The sequence below is a fragment of the Seriola lalandi genome, unplaced genomic scaffold, assembly GCF_002814215.2.
Source record: "Seriola lalandi dorsalis isolate HSWRI2012SDOR001 ecotype SW California unplaced genomic scaffold, Sedor1 jcf7180002054932, whole genome shotgun sequence".
In the NCBI taxonomy this organism is placed as follows: Eukaryota; Metazoa; Chordata; class Actinopteri; order Carangiformes; family Carangidae; genus Seriola; species Seriola lalandi.
Genome location: NW_019525484.1, coordinates 35,229 through 57,854, shown reverse-complemented (window position 1 = coordinate 57,854; position 22,626 = coordinate 35,229). Strand labels below are relative to the sequence as shown.

Below are 22,626 nucleotides of genomic sequence, written 5' to 3'. Positions count from 1 at the left end.
AAACTAGTGGTTTCACGTCTGAGTCGTTAACAGTTCCACTAACGAGGCATTATCTCCCTAAAATCCTCACAATGTGTCATGTAACAGTTGGAGACCCACAAAGGTAAAATTATTAATCTTTTCACAAATAATTAATACAAATTTGTGAAGCAGAATTTAGATTTTTTTTTATTTTTTATCCTACCCAGTGATAAACTGTCTTTGCAGCGAGGGAGCACGTTTAAATCATCTGAAGAGTTTATTCTTGTTCTTTCTGAGACATCTCCTCTTGACGTACCTGTTGTTTTCGTTGTGTCCAAAACCAGCTTTTTGGTGCTTAATGTGAATGTGATTTATACTTTTTTTTATTTTCCATCCCGTGTGAATCTACTAAATATTTAAAACCTGTGTAGAATTCATGTGAAATTAAGATGAAATGTTGTGTTAAAGATACACGCTACACATCACTCTAACTAGCAGAATGCTGATTATAAACCAGGTATTTTACTGACCTCCAGTGGTTGAAGCTCTGTTTACTGCACTGATGGACAGGTGCTCAGTGTGTGTTCAGTCAGTGCAACAGACTCTAATCTCAGAGTTACAAGAGTTTGAGGTGAAGTCGCTATTTGAAGCTCGACTAATTGATATTTATATATAACGAACTGTGTACTGTGACAGAGGTTTCTGGAAGCAGACACACCTGTAGAGCATTATTACCCTCCTCTGCATTTCCCCTCATCTACACCTAAAAAGGAGAGTGAGAATTAGGATTATATATCCACTGGGAAGCCAGAAACACGAGTTCCAAATAAATACTCATGTTGCTCTGTGTCTGCTAAATGTGTAAATAAGGAACAGTTTGCTAGAATTATTCTATAAGGTAACAACATGTTAGTGTGTTTGTGTTTACAGCCTGTTCTACCGTCCAAAGTTGCCAAAACAATTGATAATTAATAAATAATTAAGTCATTGGTAGATCAACACTCAATGAAAATACATTTTACTGTTAAAGTAAAAGACAAGGGCTTTTTAACTTCTGCTGAAAACTGTTAACACTGTACATAATGTGTGCAAAGTACATGCCAAAAAATAAACACGAGATCATTTTGACATTTTTTAATTTCTTAATTTGTTACAAATAACCAACAGGAAGTCGACATGGCAAGACCAGAGAAGTGTTTGTAGTGTAGTTCGCTGCTCACCACTGAAATACTGCACTTCAACATCTTTTGCCAACAAAAACAATAAATAACAATCTCAAGATTTCCATTAAGATTGAACTGAAAAAAAACCCCAAAAACATCCTCAAACCAAAAGATGTGTTGTGGTCTCTCTGCCTCCTGTATACTGAGCACATGCATGTTTGCACTGGTCCAGCTTTAAGGTTCTTACTTCTATTTTAGCAACTGCTAAAATACATATGTGATCAGCACAGTGATGTAACACGTATTATGTTTGGGGAAGAGACGGAACTGGAATGCTAAAATATGGGAAATCTTTTTTTTTTCCTGCAGGGTGACTGACTGTGTGGCTCACACATCTAGTCACTGAGCCAAGATTCAGTTTCATCCACCTTCAAATCCTGCCCTGCCTTTACGTCTCCGTACAGTAAGTGCATAAAAAGCTTCTGGTAAACAGGTACTTTTGATTTACCAGGATAAAAAAAAAAAGGCTGTTTAGATATGAAAGACGAACAGAGAGAGAGTAATGAGTCGGGCAGCAGTTCCTTCTGTCTCAGTCTGAAGGGTTCTGAATGACAATCAGGAAATAGTCCTTATCTGTGAAAACAAAGGCAAAACAGTCAAACTCATAGATCACATATCACACATAGAGCACATGGCAACAAACACTGAGCAGCAGTGAAGGATCTTACTTGCAAATACGGCTTTTCAAAACTGTTTTTCAACAAAAACCTTTATTCCTATTTAACAAAATAAATCAAACTTGTCTTGACACAAAACAGCTGTACAAGAACTCTGTCTAAGCGAAACATTATGTGCCATTTAAAACAGGAAATATCTCATCAGTGACAAAGACTCTGACCGAGCGTTCACTGCCAACATTTAAAGCTTGACAGGTTTTAACATTCTGTGCTGGAGACACATTCCAGTCAAAAAGTATTAAAGCCCAGCTTGTGGAGGGAAAACCATGAAGTGAGCTGAGTGATATAGGTTTTAAAATATTCAATAATAAACAGGTCAGACGATTCTTACTGTTTTATCAGATCATCAAAACTCCCAAACTGTTGAGAAAAGCCTCAGTATGAGCTGCGTCATAAAAAGCTGACTCCTGCCTGTTTCCAGATTGTGGTGAGCTGCAATGCAGAGGCTGTAAACTGGATGTTGTGTTTTTGGAGGGGGGGGCGGGGCAGAAAGAGCATCTAATCAGTGAGTTTGTCTGACTGCAATCAACTGTAACAGCTAGTGTCGTGGGGTAAGCTTCACTGCGAACTGCTGACAACCAGGAAACACTCCTCCTGGCGTTTTTTTTTTTCTGCTTTTGACTGGTGTGATTTTTCTGAACTGGATTTGAAATGATTCACAGAACCAAATATCTTTACAAGTCCCTGTATTACTTGAAATTATCAGTTGATTAATCCACTAGTGAATCGACAGTACAACAATTATGTTTGGAGCTGCACCAATTAGTCAGTTAATCTGGATAATGCACAACACTGACTGATTGCAGCTTCTCAAAAGTGAGGATTTGAAGCATTTTCTTTGCGTAATACATGATAATAAACTGAACATTTTTGGGTTTTGACTGTTGGTCAGAACAAATTGGACATTTGAAGAAATAAAAACATGCACTTTTCACTATTAAAACAACTCAAATCACTATTTTGTCAATTTAATCAATAATGGAAATAATCGTTAGTTGCAGCCCTTATTATGTTATTGTTTTAAAGGATTGTTTATCAGTGTAACATATCTTATTTGTTTAGCCACCAAAGACAGATGTGTGTTGCTTTCTGAGGAATTTGGCCCGGTACATATTGCATTAAGTTTTTATTTCTAATTCTGGGAATATGAATCTAAAGTTGGTGGTTCAACCCCTGTCCACATGTTGAAGTGCCCGACTCAAGGATGAATGGAAAAAAAATGTGCAGAAAAAATCGGATGAACTACAAAAAAAACCTCTAGGCACTTCCACTGTGGCACTGAACACACTCACATTTTTGATGGTGTCTGTCATTTACAGGCACATCTTGCTATTCCTTCTAAAAATCGTGACTGAAAGGTTTTTTTTTTTCCTTCTCACCTGGAGCGATCATGATCTCGTTCTTCTTGGAGCGGACCCGGAGGAAGGTGAGGTCGTTCTGGGGGTCAATGTCCCGTACAGTGGTCCTGGCCTTCATCACCAGCTGGTGGATCAGTCCTGCGTACTGCACCGTGCTGGAGTTGTCCAGAGTTGTCTTGACTGGGATTCCTGAGGGAAGAGACGGGGTAATTTCCATGTAACCAGAGGACTAGAACTCTGGGAGCCGCAGACTATAGACATTTTGTAGACAAAACAATTAATACTATTAATAGAGAAAACAATTAACAGTGCTTATTTGTTGCAGCCCTCAAGATTGTACTCAAGCACAGAGCCTGGGTTATTTTCGACCACCGACAGGGCTGGTAATGTAAATGGGTGGAGAAATGGCTGGTAAATAGAAACCGTGTAACAAATATGTATAGAGACAGAGGAATAAGTAATTGTAGGTTATTTATATAAAGTATTCTTGCCTTCTGAATTGACGATGATGATTCCCTGTACTCCTTTCTGACTCTGGATCCTCTTCAGCGTCTCTTCCACTTCAGCCTGAGGGACAGTAAATGAGTTAGCAACATTAAATTCAGCTGCTGAAATCTCACACAACGACACGAACACACATAACAGGAGGTCAGCTGCTGTTAAAACTGTCAAAACACCCTGTGGATTAATAAGCTAATATCTTGACAACGCCCGACTAGCACAATTAAGCTAGCCCCGGTTAGCACTTTCTCAAACTTCCTCACTGAAAACTGCACAATCACAACAGTCAAGACTGAAATATGCACATTTTTATAAAAAGAAAATCCATGAGGCATTCGGTCCCTTTTACCATTTTGAGTATGTGAGGAAAAATCTGTGTCAGAAACTGATCTCCGAGCGCCGCTAAATAACAGCTAACAGCTAACAGCTAACAGTCCAGTGTTGTTGCTGGGCGAAGACAACTGACGTCAACTTCCGGGTCAGCCGCCTCACTGGTGTGTTCCGGGTCCAGGGCAAAACGCGGAAGATATGAAAGTCGTTGAGAAGATTTTGAACAATTGATCAGTTTGAACAATGAATGGGGCTCTGATGCTCTCACGCTGTGGCGCCTTAAAATGTTTGTCTAATTTCTCACACCAAAATAAGTGTTTTATATCTTACACGTATGTTCAATTTAAAATCTGGTTGAGAACTGTTAGGAGATACACTGCACAGCTACTGTAGATTAAAGTAATTTCGGGTATATAACTTCAGTAGCCTGACTGATGAAAACAAGCCTTTGTCTTTTTTAGAATATGCCATTTGCAAGCTTATATTTCCAGAGTATGTTGTTCTACTGTGTTAGTTAATCATTTGCACTCATTAGCTCTTAATGTGGGGGATTCAATTAAAAAGTTCATTCAACAATTTCATTTGTCACTTATGACAGTTAATCGATATTTTAATGTAATACACAGTGACAGTGCTCTTGTGTTATCTATGGAGGATTTGGGGATTCTCTGATTTCTAGCTTTAAGTCAGATAATACAGACTTAAATGTCCTTGGGCACAGGAATAACATGTGACATTTAAGCCTTTTATTTAGTTAAATTTCTTTCGAAATGAACTGTATGATAATGAAAGTTGTGATTATTATTTATTAGTATTTTGAACTTCATACACAGCTGCTGTTGGATTTTTACCTTCACTTCCCGCTGCAGTTCATGGATTTTAGCTGCAGTTTATGAATTTTGAACATTCCTTTATGGATTTTGTGTCACTTGCAAAAGGACTTCATGTTTGCTGGTTCACTCCTTCCTTTCCTGTGTGTCCATGAGACTCTTTCTCTGCCCAGTCTCCGCCGACTCATAGGAGTAACAGTATTGGAAAACCTCACTGTTTAACGATCTCTGGAAATGTCATGTACTTACTCAGTCATAGCTATTTTTACTATTTCAAAATGTTTTTTTTTAGTAACAGAATTCTAATAGTTTCCTTTTTGTCAGGATATATGCAGTGCTGGAGATAGTAGATGGAGAACATGGAAACAACAACACACGCGACGCGTTAACAGCGTTTAGGCAGCATCGGCTAATGAGGAACGAGCTCACAAACGCCAACATACATTTGCACTTCTCACAAATAGGACAATTTGAAATTAGGCAATACAAACTGGCATTTTTCATTATACAACGTGAACAATTGCAGAAGAATAATACTTCATGCACGGACCGTAAATTCATTTAAAAGTTATTTATATAATTTTGCAAAGTTGTTTCAGAACAACAAGGGGTCAGTTCATTCCACAGCTATAACTTTACACTTTACACAAGGAGAAATGTTTTAAAGAAAAGAGGTATGTTAGTGAAGTGAAAACTGGATCTGGATTAATCCCCTTTTTTTCCACAGTGAATGCAAACAATGTGGGCGCGGCCGAAGCTGTTTCAAGTCAGAGGCAAACAGAGAAGCCGGGACAGGAAGTACAGAGATGTTGCCTTCAAAGTAAAACTGAAAGAAACTGATGCAGGGCTGACACAAAGGGAGGAGTAATGGAGTTAAATAAGTATATTAACAATAATCAAAAACCACCAAGCTGTGACAAGATACAACATCCAAATTCATTCATCCATGTCTTTATTTTTCTATTGATATTAAATTAAAACTTGAAAGCATTTTTACCAGCCACAGTGCAGTCGTGAGAAATGACAAAGTACATTTACTCAAGTACTGTATTTAAGTAAAATTTTGAGGTTCTTGTAGTTAACTTGGTTATTTCCATTTTATACTACTTATGCTTCCACTACTCTACTTCTTGGAGAGAAATATTGTACTTTTTTAGTCCACTCCATTCACAGCTGTAGTTACTAGTTATTTTTCAGATTAAGTGAAAATACTCGTATAAAGTACAAATACCTCCAAATAGTACTCACACAGTACCTGAGTAGATGTGCTTTGCTATTTTCCTCCTATGTGAAAAAAAATGTGAACGATCCTATGGGCTTTTATTTTGAAAACCACAACCGGAAATCGTCCCCGATGTTAGTTTTTTTCAGTGTTGGTATGTGACATTGACATCTTCACATTACGGAGCTTCATTCACTGACCGAAGCGGCGGAGAAATGGACGAGCAGGACGAAGACCTCGGTGAGCATGTTTAAAAACCGGAGACGGGACTTTAGTTCAGATCCCGGACTTTATCTGCGACCTGGTTTTTGTGTTAAGAACCGAGGCAGAAAGTTTAAGGACCCGGGTTTGCATGTGTCCCGGGGCGGTAGTACGGGACTGTAACGCGGGGACAGGGTTAGAAAATTCCCCCGGGTTTTTCAGTTTTATCTAATTGCAGTTGAGAAGAGCGTCAGTCCGGCAGCTGCGGACGTGTTTGGGTCTTTGACTCGTAGGAAGCCGCTGTAGTAAAACCTGCTGAGACACTGTGTCCTGACTGACACCGACTCACATCTGGTTGTTACTTAATAGTAGACTGGTAAAGGCTGCACCTAATGATTTCCATTAATTATTAATCTGATAATTACTTTCTTGATTATCCACCAGGTGTTTTGTTGGCTTAAAAAGTGCTAAACGTTTATAGTTGCAGATTGATTTTGTTTCGGGCAATTAATCAATTAGTGACTAATTGTTGCAGCTCAAGGAGTCTTCAGCTTCTCTGGGGTAATCTAATCCAGATTTGACAAATCGAAGTAAAGTGTTTTTCCTGAACTGGACAATGTGTGAAACAAACTGCAGAGTCAGTATTTTTTTTAATTTAATGAATTAATTTATTTTTGCCTTAATGCTCCACAAATTTGAAACTGTTTTAAAGAGTCTCTGGCTTGTCTGGGATAATCTAATCCAGATCTGGACCTGGTCCAATGTGGACTGGATGTGAAAATTGCTCTTTCATGCTTTAAAGTTTTCACTATTTTGAAACAGCGTTTACTGAAATGAGTAACACACTTTCACAAATCCCATTAACACTTTGCTCAAAGTCTCCATATATCCCATTAACACTTTGCTCAAAGTCTCCATATAAACATAACATAAACATATTGGGCTGCGTTTAACAATTAGTTTTTATTATTGATTAATCTGCTGATTAGTGAATAGTTTAATATTCTCACAGTATGTCTTCATCTTGCACAGTGCAGTTTACATGTGTCAGTTCCAGGCTCAGTCAGTGTGTAGCTGTCCTCCAGGTTCGAGGTTAAAGAGCTAATGACCAGAAACAACGCAAAGACGCAGTGTTTCAGTCGTGGACCTTTCGTCCGTGACGTCCACTCGCAGGCCTGAATGTCTCATCGCAGTCGTACAGTCTCCTCATCAGTCAAGTTCATAGAATCATTTCATCAATTTTTAGAGAGTTCTGCACCAGAAGTGGCCACATGAGCTCTGCGGGGGTATTTTGGATGCATTGTCCTGTCAAAGCCTCAGTAATCAGACTGGCTTTGTTCTCGCATTCCTTCTCTCTCCCACCCTCTCCTTTTTTTTTATTTTTCTCTCTCTTAATGAGTCTCTATCTCCCTCCCTCCTCCCTTCCCTCAAGCTGTTCTCACACTCGGTCCATCTCAGCCCAGATCTTTTTGGGGGAAACACCTTCTCGCTGATATTTTTATCCCTCAGACGGAGGTATTGTGTACAGCTCCACATAAGTACTCTGACTCCGCTGTATTTTTATCTGACGGGCAGCCGGGGACTTGAAGAAAACACAGTTCATAAGAAACACTCAGAGGAGTAGCCGTTGTTGGGTTGCTAAGAAAGTATTTGTGTCGGGCAAAATCATGACGCACATGTTAAAAACTGCACGGTGCCTCGGAAGTGTCTCAATCAAGGCACTATTGTGTATATTTATGTAGTATTACATGGTTGTGTAGTAACATGATATTCTTTGGTATTTGTTGAGATTGAATTTGCTGATGCTGCTGCCAGGCTGCAGATTAATGTTACAGTTACACACAAGTTAAATATCAGAACAAGTAAACACACTGCAACTCTGCAGATTATACAGACGCCCCTTTGGCCAATCAGTGTGGAGGAAGCAATATTGTTTGCACATGTGTGTGGGAGGTTGTGAAGCAGCATCTTAAAGGTCCCATACAGTCCAAAGGTGTGTGTCCATGTGTAGTGTGATTATAGATCAGGTCTAGACTCTATATTAATACTGTGAAAGTATCAAAGCCTCAGTCCACAGAGAAATGCACACAGCCTGTATTCAGAAACTGAGCCTTAAAACCAGCCGTCAGGACTTCTGGAACTTTGTGATGTCACAACAAAATACAAGAGAAGAAGAACATATGGGACCTTTAACATGTACAGTATGTGTGAACTCAGATTTGTGAATGTGTAAAGGAATTCACATAAACAGCCTTTTATTATGTGTGGAAAGTTTTCAGCTTCAAGAGCCAAAGAAAACAGATTTTCTCCTCAGTCAGTCAGCTGTGCTTTTGCATGTGACTGTGCACTTCAACCATGAGATATGCAAATGCATGTCGCAATCTGTCTGGAGCACAGGGTTTTCTTTGCCCTCAGCGCAGGCTTACAGGCTCATGCTACCAGGTTGCATATTACTCGCCTCGCAATCTGCCACAGTCGCTATTAGGGCTGAAAAATTATGGAAATTGCAATATTTCCAAGTGCAATATCCAAATGCCAAGAGCTGTTTGGTTAGTGGTTTTTGTAAACAGACTTTATAGACACTAAATGTTTGACATTTTTGATGTCTGCTCTCATAAGAGAGAATTGAGGGGCACATGAGACAATTTAAATCAAACAGTTACAAATACAATATTACACATTTCTTGAGTCTCTGTTTGTCGCATCGAAAATGATCCCAGTCAGAAATAGTTTGGCTCATAAGTTATTGCACTTGAATTTTTTTATACTGATTAAATAAACAAGATATGTTATGTTTGTCAGTGAGCTTTATGGGCGCTGGAAGGCGGATTTTGTCACGGTCTTCACTTTGACTTGGGATTTCCCACATAGAGAATGAGCTTTTGTGGTTGATTCAAATGAAAGGTTATGCTCCTTCGTGTTCCATATCTGGTTTTGAACAAAAACCTGCACCCTTAGGTCATATGCAGCGTTTTCAATCAATCATCTTGACATTTTTTTACTACTTTCTCACAATCACCAGTTATAAATAGTTTTGCTTAACCAGTATGCGGCAGTGTTATAATGTGAAGACAAACAGTGGAGTCATTGCATCAGGGACTTGCAGGTCTGTTAAGCCTTTTGGAGTGAGCTCTGTGTGCAGAAGTCACAGAATCCTTAACAAAACAAAGATTGGTCAACACAGGGTGTGGGTGGAGACAGGACTTGCGATGTAGTAATAGCAGTACCTGCCGAACCTGCATGAAGGACAGGAGGATTAATCCACTTCATGTTCATGTCGCCACAGAACACAATGGTTCATCAGTGATATTTCCCTGTTGTTTGTCTCGCTGGGTCTGCCACTCATATGAAAGCAGGGATAACCAGTTGGTAGCACTAACTCTCCAGTCTAGGCCCATTAAACCACTGCAGAAGAAGAAGACACAATGAAATGACATGGTTTCAAGTCTGTTTCCATTGCACTTTGTAGCATTTTGCCTGTATCAATACAGCAGACTTTCCCACCTCAGCTAGGCTTGGATGATATCCAAATTTGAAAGGTTCCGTAAATAAGATTTTAAATAACGATAGAGCAGCAAACAACTACTTTCTATCTAAACCATCAAAATATTCAGATGTTTTTACAGGCTCCATCAGTGTCATTTGTTTGGCTGGTCCCGGCTGATGAGTCCAAGGCTGGGTGGGGAAGTTATAACATAATTATATTATTGTACTTTATGTTTCAGATGCTTGTTTTCAATAGTGGTACATATGGCAGGAAATATTAAATATTATTGACTCAGACTTGACTATTGACTTCTGGCATCTTCTCTATACGCCCAAGCCTAAGCTCAGCCAAGCATAGATTGCTCTTTTGAATTTAAGGTGTTTCCACACAGTTTGAAAATGTGCATAAAATAGATGAATTGGAAAATGTACTTAGTAAATAAATAAATAGAAAACATTTATTAAAAAGATGCAGCGAGGGAGAAACATCAGTACTTCATCTATTATGTTGAGGTGTGTTCGATTTCAGCGAGACACGGAAACAACCTCTCCTTCGCCTCATCCTTTCAGGTGCCTTTGATCCAAACATACCAGAGGAGGGACCATCAGCGCCCCCTCCTGGCTGGCTGGATGACATACATGGATACCAGGGTCACAAAGGAGGACGTGAGTCTTTGGTTCTCTTCTGTTCTCTTTTGGGGTTTTTTTCCGCAACATTTTCCAACCTTCCTCTCCTTTTGTTTCTGTGTTTGTCCAGAGGATGACAACCCGTTGTATCCACCCCCACCTGCCTACAACCCCCAGCCTGAGCTCAACAGGAACACCCTGGTGCCCAACGTCAGGTAACACACGTCAATAATTCACTTCATTTATAAAACACTTTGCTGATGATATTGTGCTTTACCTTAATGTCTCTTAGGATTTAATAAAGAAATATAAGATGTTACACACCCATGTGTGTGTTTGTGTGTTTTGTCCTCCAGGGTCCCCACGATATCGGAGGATGTGGCCAGAGACGCCCTGCTCAAGTTCGTGGAGTCAAAATGGCGGTACAGCTCCAAACCTGCCAGGAACCTGACCTTCAAAGAGCTCAATCCCATCACTGTCTACAGGGTACGAGCATGTTGAGTATTGATTAGTTATTTTCTAATAACTTACCTGGAACAAAATTAGATGTGAACATGTTCAATAGTGTGAAGATGGAAAAAAACTAGTGCTTCCCAAAACGCATAAAGTAAAGTTATTACATTTTATACAAGTTTTTTCAGAAAACTTGAAATACTGTATATTGTAATAACAAATTAAAATCGAGTGTTTTAAGATCCAGTGTGAACGTATTGTAAGATAACTTAAAAATTAGCCCTTTCCTGACTTTCTCATTTGCCTGTGGAGGGATTTCTGTGTAAAGGATGTGATGTGAAAGTTCGCTCCAGAGTTTCTTGCCTCAGTGCCTCTCCTCCAGTCTCTTACAGCGCCAACAGTCATGCAACACTAGCTAACGTTAGCTTAGAAATGGAGTCTGCTAACGTCAACAAACAACCGGCTCCCAGCACAACACAAACTCCATGTTATTCAAACTATAGCTATCTGTACGCTTCATTTCAGTGCTGAGAGTCACTGTAGTTTGTCAAACTGTAATAACAGTGTAGCTTTAGTGACCTCATCTATCAACATGATACCTGTCTGTTAACGGCCACCGCTGTCATCAATAACAAGAGTTTTCTGATTGTTACATACAGAACCTTTTAAAAGTATAGATGCCACAAACAATGAACGAGGGTTTTATGTTCTAGAATTAAAACACAACTTCCCAGAATCCACCTCAACAGAAACAAGATTATGTCATGTTACTCTTTAAACTCGTACTATACTGACAGTTCATCAGCCTGACTGTGTTCTGATCGTCTGCCTCTGCCCTCTGCAGTATCGACTGGAGACCTACACCGAGACCAGAACCAGCGCCTGGCAGTTTGAACCCTACAATGGTGAAACTTTACTCTGAGCTAAGAAATCATGAAGGTCAATGTGTTTGAAAAGGAAAATGACCTGCACTCTGAGGTCATGTGACTTTTGTGCCACATCTTTTCTTTTTCACTTCACACAGGAAGAGTCAGACGGCCACGTCAGACAGTACTTACAGTCTGATCGATCAGCTGTGACCCACTCTTCATTGATTACATTGTCCTGGGTTTTGTTTCCTTCAAACAGGACAGGTGGTGGACGGTCCTCAGTACGGTATGTCCCCTCCACCGTGGGACGTCCCGGTGACATTACCTCAGAGATACACCGACGTGGTGGAGAATATCCGCGTGCCGCACACGTCCTTCGTCAAGGTACAGCTCGTTTTTTTATTACTCACACTCAAGTTTTCTCAGTTTTCCTGATTTGTTTTTATACCTACTTTATACCTATCTTTGTGTGTGTGTGTTGTGTGTGTGTGTGTGTGTGTGTGTGTGTTTCAGACATGTCACAAATGTCACGGCTGTGGAAGAACTCGGTGTATTAGCTGCTTCGGTAGAGGCCAGGTGAGATGTATTTCTTCATATATTCTAGATATATATATATTGTATATGCGGCAGCAAGAAAGACAAAGTGGTAAATTCCATGATTCAGTTCAATCCCATAAAAACACAAGTTCACGATTAAACCATGAATCTGTGTAGAGCCTCATACTCATACTAGTTTTTCTTGCACCTTCACACACTGACGGCTCCACCTGGTGGTGATGAACAAACTCTTCTTTTTCTGAAGGGAAGTTAATGTCCAGACACTCATCACACTCCTGGCACAACATTTATAGTGTCAGTTGACTTGAATATAAACAGTATCTACAAACAGTAATGTGTTCATTACAGGCAATAGACAACAAAGTGTTAAATGTAAATGCAATTATATGATAAATGGAATGATGTTGTGTTTCTAACTTTTGATCTCAGCTCTGAACCTCATTGTTGGCGTCTTCAGAAATGAACAAAGTTCTGCAGTAAAATATATTTACGTGTGGTGTTTATACATATCTGCATTAGATCACGTGTCCCGGCAGGAGGGAACAGACTCAGACCCTCAGTGTGTCTGTCCCACCACTTCCTGTCGCTGTAGTCACTGATAACATAATACCACGGCCTCATAATAATGTGAAGATGAAGCCGCCTCTGCTGATGCGCTGGACACCTGACTTAAACCCTCCTCTAATTTTACAGAAGCGTTGCACTTTCTGCCACGGAAACGGTCGCTCCAGGAACAAGCGTTGCACTTCCTGTCACGGCCGAGGTCGCAAGAGGTGAGAGTCCAAGTCTGACTACTTTTCTGTTCTGGCTGAATTTCCTTCTCCGTCCTTCAGACACGGCCTTTTAACTGTCACAGCAGCAGAGGGCGCTAAAAGCACGCTGGGAATCACAAGGATGACAATTATGAGTATCATGAGGAGCCACGTTAGCCAGATGTAACCCCCCCCCCCCCCCCCCCCAATGCTGCTTTACCTTCTTGCTCTACTATGTTTACCTGTCTGTTATAGCGGCTCCGCTCTCTTGTGTCTTGTGTTTCACTGTGACGTTGCCGTGACAACAAGGGTGTTTCTATAACGTTTCTTGTGACCTCCAGGTGTCACTTCTGTCACGGCCACGGCTACAAGACCTGCTCCGTTTGCCACGGCAGCCAAAACCTGATGCACTTCATCCTGCTCACGGTTACCTGGTACGTCAAGGCTGCACGCGCTCATTCCCACTGATAATCCGCCCAAATCTCTTCTTCTGCGTGTCATTATGTTTGTGTGAGTAGGAAGAACAACGTAGAGGAATTCATCCCTGATCGTCAGCCCGACTTCCCCGACAAGAAGTTTGAGAAAGTGACAGGAGATCCTTTCTTCATCGACCAGAACCTTCTGGTAAAAACAAAAACACTTCTTTTCTTTCACATGTAACGAGAGTTCACGTCAGATGTGAAGCATCAGCGATACATAAATGCTGCTGTCCTCCCAGGTGTACCCCATCCAGGGTTTCCCCGATCAGGAGATCTGTGACGCTTCTACAAGACTGATCAACGGACACCTCAATCGCTTCAGTTCCACCAGCCGCATCCTGCAACAGGTACAAATGTAGACATGTAGATGCAGCGTCACGCCCCGGCCACTGGATGTCAGTATAACTCTTCTGTGCAGGAGGAAGTGCATTTAAATCACAGTTAGATCAACAGTCCTTAATGATCATTCTGCTCCCTGAATGAAAACTGAAAAAGTGAGTGATGCTAATGTCATGCCTGCGTTTTATCTCTCTGCAGCGTCAGAGCATCGAGCTGGTTCCCCTGACTCACGCTTTTTACTTCTACAACGGAAAAGTCCACGACTTCTTTGTTTACGGGACAGAGAACAAAGTATTTGCATCCAAATATCCCACCGCATGTTCTATTTTATAAGTAGCAGGGATTTGTGGTGGTTAAGGTGACGTTACGACCCCAAACACTCCCACGTGTCTCACAGACAGGTGTCATGGGTCATTTCTTTAATGGTTCATGAGACTTTGATGTGTGAGAAATCTACAATCTAAACTTTCAATTCATTCTCAAAACAGTGTGAAAAGCAGTAGACGTTCTGAATGTGGCCTTAATGTCAACAACAGTCTGGTTATCATGTGTCCATGTGAACACCCGAGTAGTGTAACTATAGTAATCCTTCATGATTAACCTCACATATGCACTAGTATAATCCTACGAGCCTGCAGGCGTCAAAGGGTCAAATTTCTGATAATCTGTGTGCACGGATTAATTATTTATACCTATAATTTACAAAACTGTGACCTGACTAGAGTCATGTTGTTTTTATAGCTGTGTGAACAGAGGTTGCAGGTGTTTACAGCAGGTTAGCAGACGTGTTTAATGAACGAAGCCCCTCAAATAAATGATAAATTATCCCGTCCATTCATCTCTTTATCATACATACAGACTGCATTGTTAGCATTAGCCTGCGTGCTAATCTACTGTAGCCGCGACAGTTGACAGGTGGTGGATGATCTAAAAGGGCTACGTGGTTCATAATATTGGATTAGGATTTTGGGCTGAGATTCATGGGTAGTAGGTTATTCTTTTTAAATTTATTTTATTCTCGTTAATTGTGAATTCAGGGCAGGCTTGGGCAAAATGTCACCACAGATTAACCTTTAAATATCTCTGGTTGTATAAGTCCATTTTAAATGTAAATCAGTGAGCAGGACCGCTGGATTTCATTCATCACGTATGAAGTTAACTGCCAGTTACTTTTCACTATGTACAGACGGTAGTTTGACTTTCCAGACAGTATGCTTTTATAAAACATATATAATTTAAACAGATTTTAACATCACATCCTAATTGGAGTTTACAAATAAAGGTAATTCCCTTTACAGTATGAGTGATTAATTCTGTTGCACTGAATCAAAGGTTTGCCCTCGACGTCCGCCAGGCTCCATATAACCCAGTATAATCCAGTAAGTGAACTGTGTGTGTACTAACGTCTACTACCTCTCTACTGTCGGCTCGGACTGAGCGCTTCGCAGCCGGCGCTCTCTCTTTGAGATTCAGCGCCGAATCAAATCCCTCCAGTTCACATTAACAGAGACGACGTGAATATTATGTGGTGACATGACGACAGATCTTCTTGTCTCTGTAGCTCCGAGTTGATTTTCAGGCGTCTTCGCTGTCGCATCCAGAATGAATCAGAAGCCATACTCTGTTTTATTGTGTTTATTTTTACTTTTGATGGACTAAAACACTTCTACATTTTTACTTACATTTTTCCTGCCTTTTATAAATATAAAAAAAATATCTTTTTATACTATATTTATCTGAATTCCTTCCATTTACAGACGGTGAAATCCTGTGCAGTTTACAGTCACTTCCTCTGCACTGATTCGTGTCGTTGGATAATTTCTAACTCCGTTTTAACTTCTGTCTTTACATCTCTCGTCTGGCTCTTAGGTTTTAAACATTTGGATTATCACCTAGGTAACGGCACGGTGATGTGCAAAGAACACTAATCAGACAAATCTATCGTCTATTCTGGTCTTGAATGGGACTCGTTGCGATTTCATTTTAGTCTGAAACGATTACTGGATTAATCCTTCAGTTGATTTGCAGAAAAATAATCGGTAATTATTCTGATTTATGTTGATTTTCCAGCTTCTGAGCTGTGAAGACTTTCTGCTTTTATTCATCGTACCTGATGATAAACTGAATATCTTTTAGATTTTATACTCAAGTCAGGTGAAACTTTTCCACTGCTCTCTGACATTTTAAAGACCAAATGGTTCGTTGTGCAGTTGTGCAGTGGTTAGCACTGTTAGCACTTAGCTGGGATCGGCTCCAGGAGATGAATCAATATTGAAAACATTTGTCAGTTGCAGCTTTACCTAACAGATAAAGAGTTTTTAACATTTATTAAGTATCATACCAGTTACATCTTCGCTTGTTGGACGGTCCAGCAAGTCAGGAAACTAAAATGTGCCAGTTTGATATAAAAATCACAGTCACAGGAAAAGCACTTAACGTACAGTACAGTACTTTATATCTACTCTCTCTCTCTCTCTCTCTCTCTCTGTGCCTCAGTGACACGTTGCTTTAACGACTGAACAGACCTTTAACATTGTGCACACGTTCAACACAATGTTCTTTTACTCAGCTACAGGCCAAAGAAAGACCCGTTATCACAGTTTACACATGGAGACTTTCCGTCTCAGGTCTCACTGACAGTTTGTCATTTTGATAAGTGACTGTTCATATCACAACTTTTCTATCAGAGGAGATTTATTTTTCTTTGTGTGTTAAATCAAAGGTTTTTATTTTCTTTTAGAAAACAGTAAATCTAGTGTCTCAGTTTACATCTATGGAAAATACTCATTCATATTTCATATTATGTTATTTTTTTGTACGTCTGACAATGTCTCTGTGATTGTTAAAGAATTTAATCAGTTTGAATTTTATATGTAAAAGATATTTTATTAGGACATGACAGGCTTTACTTTCACTCCCAGAAATGAAGTAAATTTACAGCTTCTTGAGTTTGTCTCCACTTTTACAACAGGAAAATCACTTTCTATACTATTGTGTGTGTCACGTAGTCCAGTTATCTCTGTCTAAACTTATTACAGCTAAAGTTACAATTTAAAGTCGTGTTGTTTCATAAATAAACATAATAAAACCTGTTCAATATATTCAGTAAAGATGTCACAAATAAACTTTCCTGTTATCATCCTGCTGTGTCTGAGCGCTTCTACTCTCCTGAGATCTAAAACTGGTTCAGGATTATTGTGTTCTTGCTTCTTTTTCTTCTTCTTCTGTGTTTTATTTGAAGTGTTTGAAAATATGAAAATATTTGTGGTTTTAAGAACCAAAAACCATCTCAATGTAGTTTTTCTGAGCCTCTCTTCTGATTGGCTGACTGTTAAAAATAAAGCAGATTTCAGGTAAAAACACTCAGAGAAACCAAATACTGCAAGGTTTGGATGGTGGGTCCAGGTGGGCGGGGCTTGGTGACTGCTTTGTTGTGACATCACAAAGTTGCAGAAGTCCTGACGGCTGGTTTTAAGGCTCAGTTTCTGAATACAGGCTGTGTGCATTTCTCTGTGGACTGAGGCTTTGATACTTTCACAGTATTAATATAGAAGCTAGAGCTGATCTATAATCACACTACACATGGACACAGACCTTTACACTGGAGGAGCTTTAAAAAGTTGTGACGCTGATTTGGTCCAAGCTTGCTGTGATGAATCAGACAGGAAACAGGGACGTCAGAGATGCTGCAGCACTAAACAAAAGCAGTGATCACAATTCAGACGCCTGAAGTTACTGGTTACTAAAATTTACATAAAACAAAAGGTACAATATAAAAAAGTACAAAGCAGTGTTGAAGTTTAGGTTTTGGCTCATGACCTCTTTAACCATAGACTCTGCCTGGACCCCGTTGAACAGGACCACAGACTCACTGTGTGGGAGTGGTGGGGTAGTTTTAAAGGGCTGTAAAAGCTCTGTTAAACTAACCCCACAAGGGGGCACCCTGCTTTATAAAATGATGCACATCCACAGGTGTGTTTACTGACCTCATGTGCAGTGGGAAATGTGAGACAAAGATTGTGTCAAAGGACAAATCCACCCTGAACCCCTGAAAGTGGCCCCGACTTCTGAAATTAAAGTAAAAGATAAATTCATCACAGACTGAGTCCAGACCCCAGAGTTTGATCCTCTGCCTGAAGAATTAAATACAGTGACATCACGAGAGATTTTCAGCCGCCTCAATCCTTTTCTTCTTCATGGGGAAACCTGCCTGTCTCACGGTGTAAATGACACACAATTAAGGCAGGTTGAGGAAAAATCAGTAAACCAACCAAACTGGTTGACAAGATCACATCCTCACAAATAAATAAATAATCTCAGATTCAAGGAACAGTGATACAAACCTACACGTGAACCTTAACCAAGTCAGAATTAGACAAAGGACCAACAGATTACACTGACGTCATCTCTTGTATAATGTATGCAGTGTAATGTATACTATGTACACTTGTATTCAAGCATTATCAGTCGTTTTGGCAGGAAAATTTAAAAATGTCATTAAATGCACATTTACAGTGACCTCTTTTTGAATTAGTTTAATTTATTCTTTCTGAATAAACATCTTTTCTTAAATATGACACTGAGTCTCAACATTAACAGTGTTATTACATATGTTAATATTTATCTTTATGTATTTATGTCTGACTGGATATTTGTTGTATATGGAGAAGGGCTAGTTGTCCTTTATACTACTCACCAAAACAAAAGTTTAGCCTTTAATGTTATTTGTTTGGGTGTTTTAAATGTTTTTTAAAAGACACAATATGAAGTAAAACACTTGGGTTAACACTGACAAGAGGTGCATTAACCTGCAGATAAATTCAGTTTTTCTTTGCTGCTTTTACTTGGTAGAACTCGAATGTCGTATTTTCCGAGCAGCACTTGAATGCAGCAGAGGGACGGTGTGCTTCAGGGGGAGGGAGCGGCTCCGCCGCTGCCCACATGTGTTCAGTTTGTTTATAACGCGCGGAGGCTCCAGGTGACCCGACACTGACCTGTCCGACCGGCAGCCGCTGCACCGAGTCCACATCCCGGCTCTGCTGTCCAGCTGAAGTGGAATAAACTCGGAGCCCACAGACCCGAACCCGAACCCGGACCCAGACCCGGACACAGACCCGGACCTGGACTCAGACCTCAGCTCGGTGAGTTTGGAGAAGTTTTATTCTGAGAGGTGCTGTGGACTCAGGCTGATGAGACGAAGTTCAGTTTGGAGGGAAAATGTTTAGTTTAGTTTAATTTCATTGAGCTAATTGATGTTGTTTTTGGAAGTTCCAGGAGTCCTTGAAGGGGTTTTGATGCTCGCTCAGGAGGTTCTCAGGATATTTGATGATTATTAATGAGGTTCCAGGAGGTTTTGAAGGATTTTATTTGCTCTTTTAGGAAGTTTCAAGAGTCCATGAGGTTTCCAGGGGTTGAGCTGGTCATTGAGGAGGTTCCAGGGGAAGTTTCGTGGTGATATTGCCAAACCTCTGAGGGTCATTCAGAGGGTTTTAAGAGTCCTTGGAGGAGTTTAGATGGTCATTGAGGTTCCAGGAGAAGTTTCCTGATGTTCTTGCCAAACTTTTAAAGATCATTGAGAAAGTTTCAAGAGTCCATGGTGGTTATTGAGGAGTTAGAGGTGATTAAGACGAGGAACTACTTGTGTGTAATGAAGTGATTCATGTGATCATAAGTCGCTCTGTGCTGGATTTTCTTTGCAAAAAAAAAAACTTGATGTGTTTGTGGTTTTTGAGCCGGTGAGATGAAACTGTTGGGGCCGTCCTCTGAGAGATGATTCCTTGATTTGTCATTGTGGTCACCTCTCCTGCAAACATGATTCAAATACCTGCTGCTGAGTCCGTTCAAGAGCAAAGAGCAGGAGGATCAGACAGTGTCTCCGTCTCTGTCTCCGTCTCTCTGTGAGTAAACCTCCCCCAATTGTCCCGGCCTTTCCTGTTATGGAGTTCAACACCCCCTCTGCTGTACAGTCTGTGTGTGGGACTGCTGTTTCCTGCCCTGTGTGTGTGTGTGTGTGCGTGTGTGTGTGTGCGCGTGTGTGTAGATTGTTGTTTTCCTGGCTGTATTGTGTCATTGTGTGTCCTCTCCTGCTGTAGTGATGATAAAAGAGTGACGCTGGTGCGCAGCCACCTGTGTGTGTGTGTGTGTGTGTGTGTGTGTGTGTTTGTACTTTATTGTATTTAAATTTTACGCTACTTTCTACTTTTACTCCACTACACTCCAGTAGAAAAAAGATTTAATCTAAATCCTCTTCTCTAGTAGAAATCCCAGCCAGTTGTAAATCAACTTGTTTCTTGTATTAAAATTTATGTGATGATTTCCCAGAGTTCAACGTAGCATCTTCAAATTTCTTGTTTTATCAAACAACAAATAAAAAAAAACACCAAAATATTCAGTTTATACTGATATATGACAAAGAAAGGCAGCAAATCTTCACATTTAAAAAAGCTGAAATTAGATGATGTTTGATGTTTTTGCTTGAAAAATTAGTGAAATGTTGAATCAAATCATATTTACTAATTTCAACCCAATTAAAATCAACACTTTCTTATTCATTGTGGTTTACAGACACTAGAACCAGTTTAAACCAGTTAATTTAAATCAAAAACAGGTTGAGATACTGAGATATTCTGTTTCAGGCACAGGTGTTTTTATAGGGCCGAAGTTTTTACAGGTTAAAATGTCCAACTACCAAAAAAACCCCAAAACTGCTGCTCACACATTAATTCATCAGTGATGATAATGTGATGATATAATAATATAATGACTCTGTTAAAAGGACCTTTCTGCACCATGAGTAGTTTAACTTTTGATTCTTCACATACGTTCAGCTGATAACACGCGTGTGCTTTTACTCAAGTCAGATTGTGATTATTTCGCGTCGTGGCCTGACTTGTTTTACGGAGGTCAAGGGTCAGGGCCGAGTGCAGCCCATTGAAGCTGCTTGACTCCCTCTCAGTCAGGGTCCTCCAGTGGAGAGGGGTATTACCCCCCCCACCCCCACCCCCCCCCGCTGAGTGAAGTGTGTAAAAACGAGGAGTTACAGTTGAAACGTGTGCAGGAGGTGAGGAGTGACTGAGACTGAGGGTTTGACCCACAGCAGAGCAGATACACATCACGCAGCAGGCGGCTGGTTCTTTTCTGCTCGTGTTTTTTTCTTTCTTTCTTTGTTTTTTGAAAAAAGCCGAATCAAGTCGACCGTCACATCGCTCCGGGACCAGAAACCAACAGAGACTCCAGATAAAAGTCTTATCTGATGGCTGCCGGCCAAAGAGAAGTGAAGTTCAAAGCTGCGGCACTTCTACTTTCTGGTGAGGTGACGCGTCCGTCTGGAAATTTCAGAGTAAAAGGAGCAAGAGCTGAATCTAATTATACATTTGGAGACGGAGCTGGATGGAGGTTTTTTAATATTGTCTCTTCTTCTACATCGTCTCTGTCGCTGTCACATAGAAAAACACAGAGCGTTTTTCAACTTGGCTGTGAAAGGACTTGTGTTTCTCTTCCAAAAAAGCTCATTTTCTGCATCAGGAGACAAAGAAAACACGTAGAGGACGTGAAGTCTGAAACGAAGACTTGTTTTTGTTCTTATTTTAAAACGGTTGAATTAAAGATCTGCTCGGTAATAAGATGCCAAGTTAGTGGAATGTGGCCTAGTAACCGGAGTGAGACGTGTTATCGTTGGAACATCAGGCGTTTCTCAGTTTACCTCATTAACATATCGCACACCTCAGCTGCTCTGATCCATATCGGGATCTTTTTCAGAGGAAGGAAGTGCTGTTTTTGTTTTTTGTTTCTCTGCTGGCATCCAGAGGTTTCTGGCAGGTTCATTTCCAACAAACCCTCTGAGTGCAGCAGGTGAACGAGGTGACCTCCAGAAAACCATGATGATGAAAGATGGAGAGAGATTTCATAGATCTTAATCTTAAATAAAAAAAGGGTTAATCCCTCGTCTAGTGCACGAGGCTCCGGGTCGACAATGAGCAGATGAAACCTCATAACTCCCTCCATCGCTCCCAGTGTGCAACATGAACTCCCAGAGTTCATTTGGGGGTGTAGCATGTAAGCACCAAACTGAAACAGTGACGAGACTTTGACTGTTCAAAAAATAAAACAACATGTCAGTTCAATTAGCACAAATCATTCTGCACAGAGTAAGACTGGAGCCTTTCAGGGCCCCGTGGGGCTCCAGCCCCCCCCCCCCTTCCCTCTTGTGATGGAGGCTAATGTGAGCGTGAACCTGTTACCTGTAACATTTAGACTAAACACAGTGTTTCAGATAAACAGCCTGGTCGTTTTCAACATTCGTCTTTGCTCCACTTCCTCCTCCTGATCCGCCCGTGGAGTTTGTATAAAGTGTGAACTCGGGCCTCGGCTCTGAGCGGACACATGGCGGTGGATAGAAACGTTCGCCGTAATGGGATTGAACATGTGACCTGTCGCTCAGAGGACGGTCTGTATCGTATTGTGCAACATGTTCCCTGTAACTGGATCAGGTGTTTTCCATCCTCCCAGAAGCGCCGTGGAAATGTGCTTCTGGTTCTCTGCGGACGCGAGGCGTGTCCGTCTGCCGAGGTTTCACACAGCTTTTTTTTCTTTTCTCCATCTGTTTGAACTTCAGGTCTGTTTTTCATTCTCCTCACCTCTCGGTCTGTTTCACGGCGAGGACGTTCAGGCGCTGCACGCTCTCCTGAAACAAGAGTCGCTGTCACGGTCACGTTCCTATTTACACACACACGCACACCCACTGAGCGCTGAGCAGTTTAT

At 40.7% G+C, this 22,626-nt stretch overlaps 2 protein-coding genes across 2 annotated transcripts; one reads left to right on the top strand and one right to left on the bottom strand.

Moving 5' to 3' along the window:
* Window positions 1-1,080: 1,080 nt before the first annotated feature.
* dynlrb1 (dynein, light chain, roadblock-type 1) lies at window positions 1,081-4,208 on the bottom strand. The gene is made up of 4 exons (XM_023393256.2): window positions 4,070-4,208; window positions 3,711-3,786; window positions 3,241-3,408; window positions 1,081-1,757 (listed from the first exon to the last, which is right to left on the bottom strand). Exons 1-4 carry the CDS (start codon window positions 4,070-4,072, stop codon window positions 1,714-1,716), a joined length of 291 nt encoding a protein of 96 aa, XP_023249024.1. The 5' UTR covers window positions 4,073-4,208; the 3' UTR covers window positions 1,081-1,713.
* Window positions 4,209-6,289: 2,081 nt separating this feature from the next.
* Window positions 6,290-17,007, top strand: LOC111644400 (ssu-2 homolog). Its single transcript, XM_023393268.2, has 12 exons — window positions 6,290-6,342; window positions 10,360-10,455; window positions 10,547-10,631; window positions 10,773-10,902; window positions 11,714-11,774; window positions 11,998-12,122; window positions 12,252-12,314; window positions 12,990-13,069; window positions 13,390-13,482; window positions 13,567-13,672; window positions 13,767-13,874; window positions 14,065-17,007. The coding sequence occupies exons 1-12, from the start codon at window positions 6,318-6,320 to the stop codon at window positions 14,197-14,199; spliced, it is 1,107 nt and encodes a 368-aa protein (XP_023249036.1). The 5' UTR covers window positions 6,290-6,317; the 3' UTR covers window positions 14,200-17,007.
* Window positions 17,008-22,626: the final 5,619 nt, after the last annotated feature.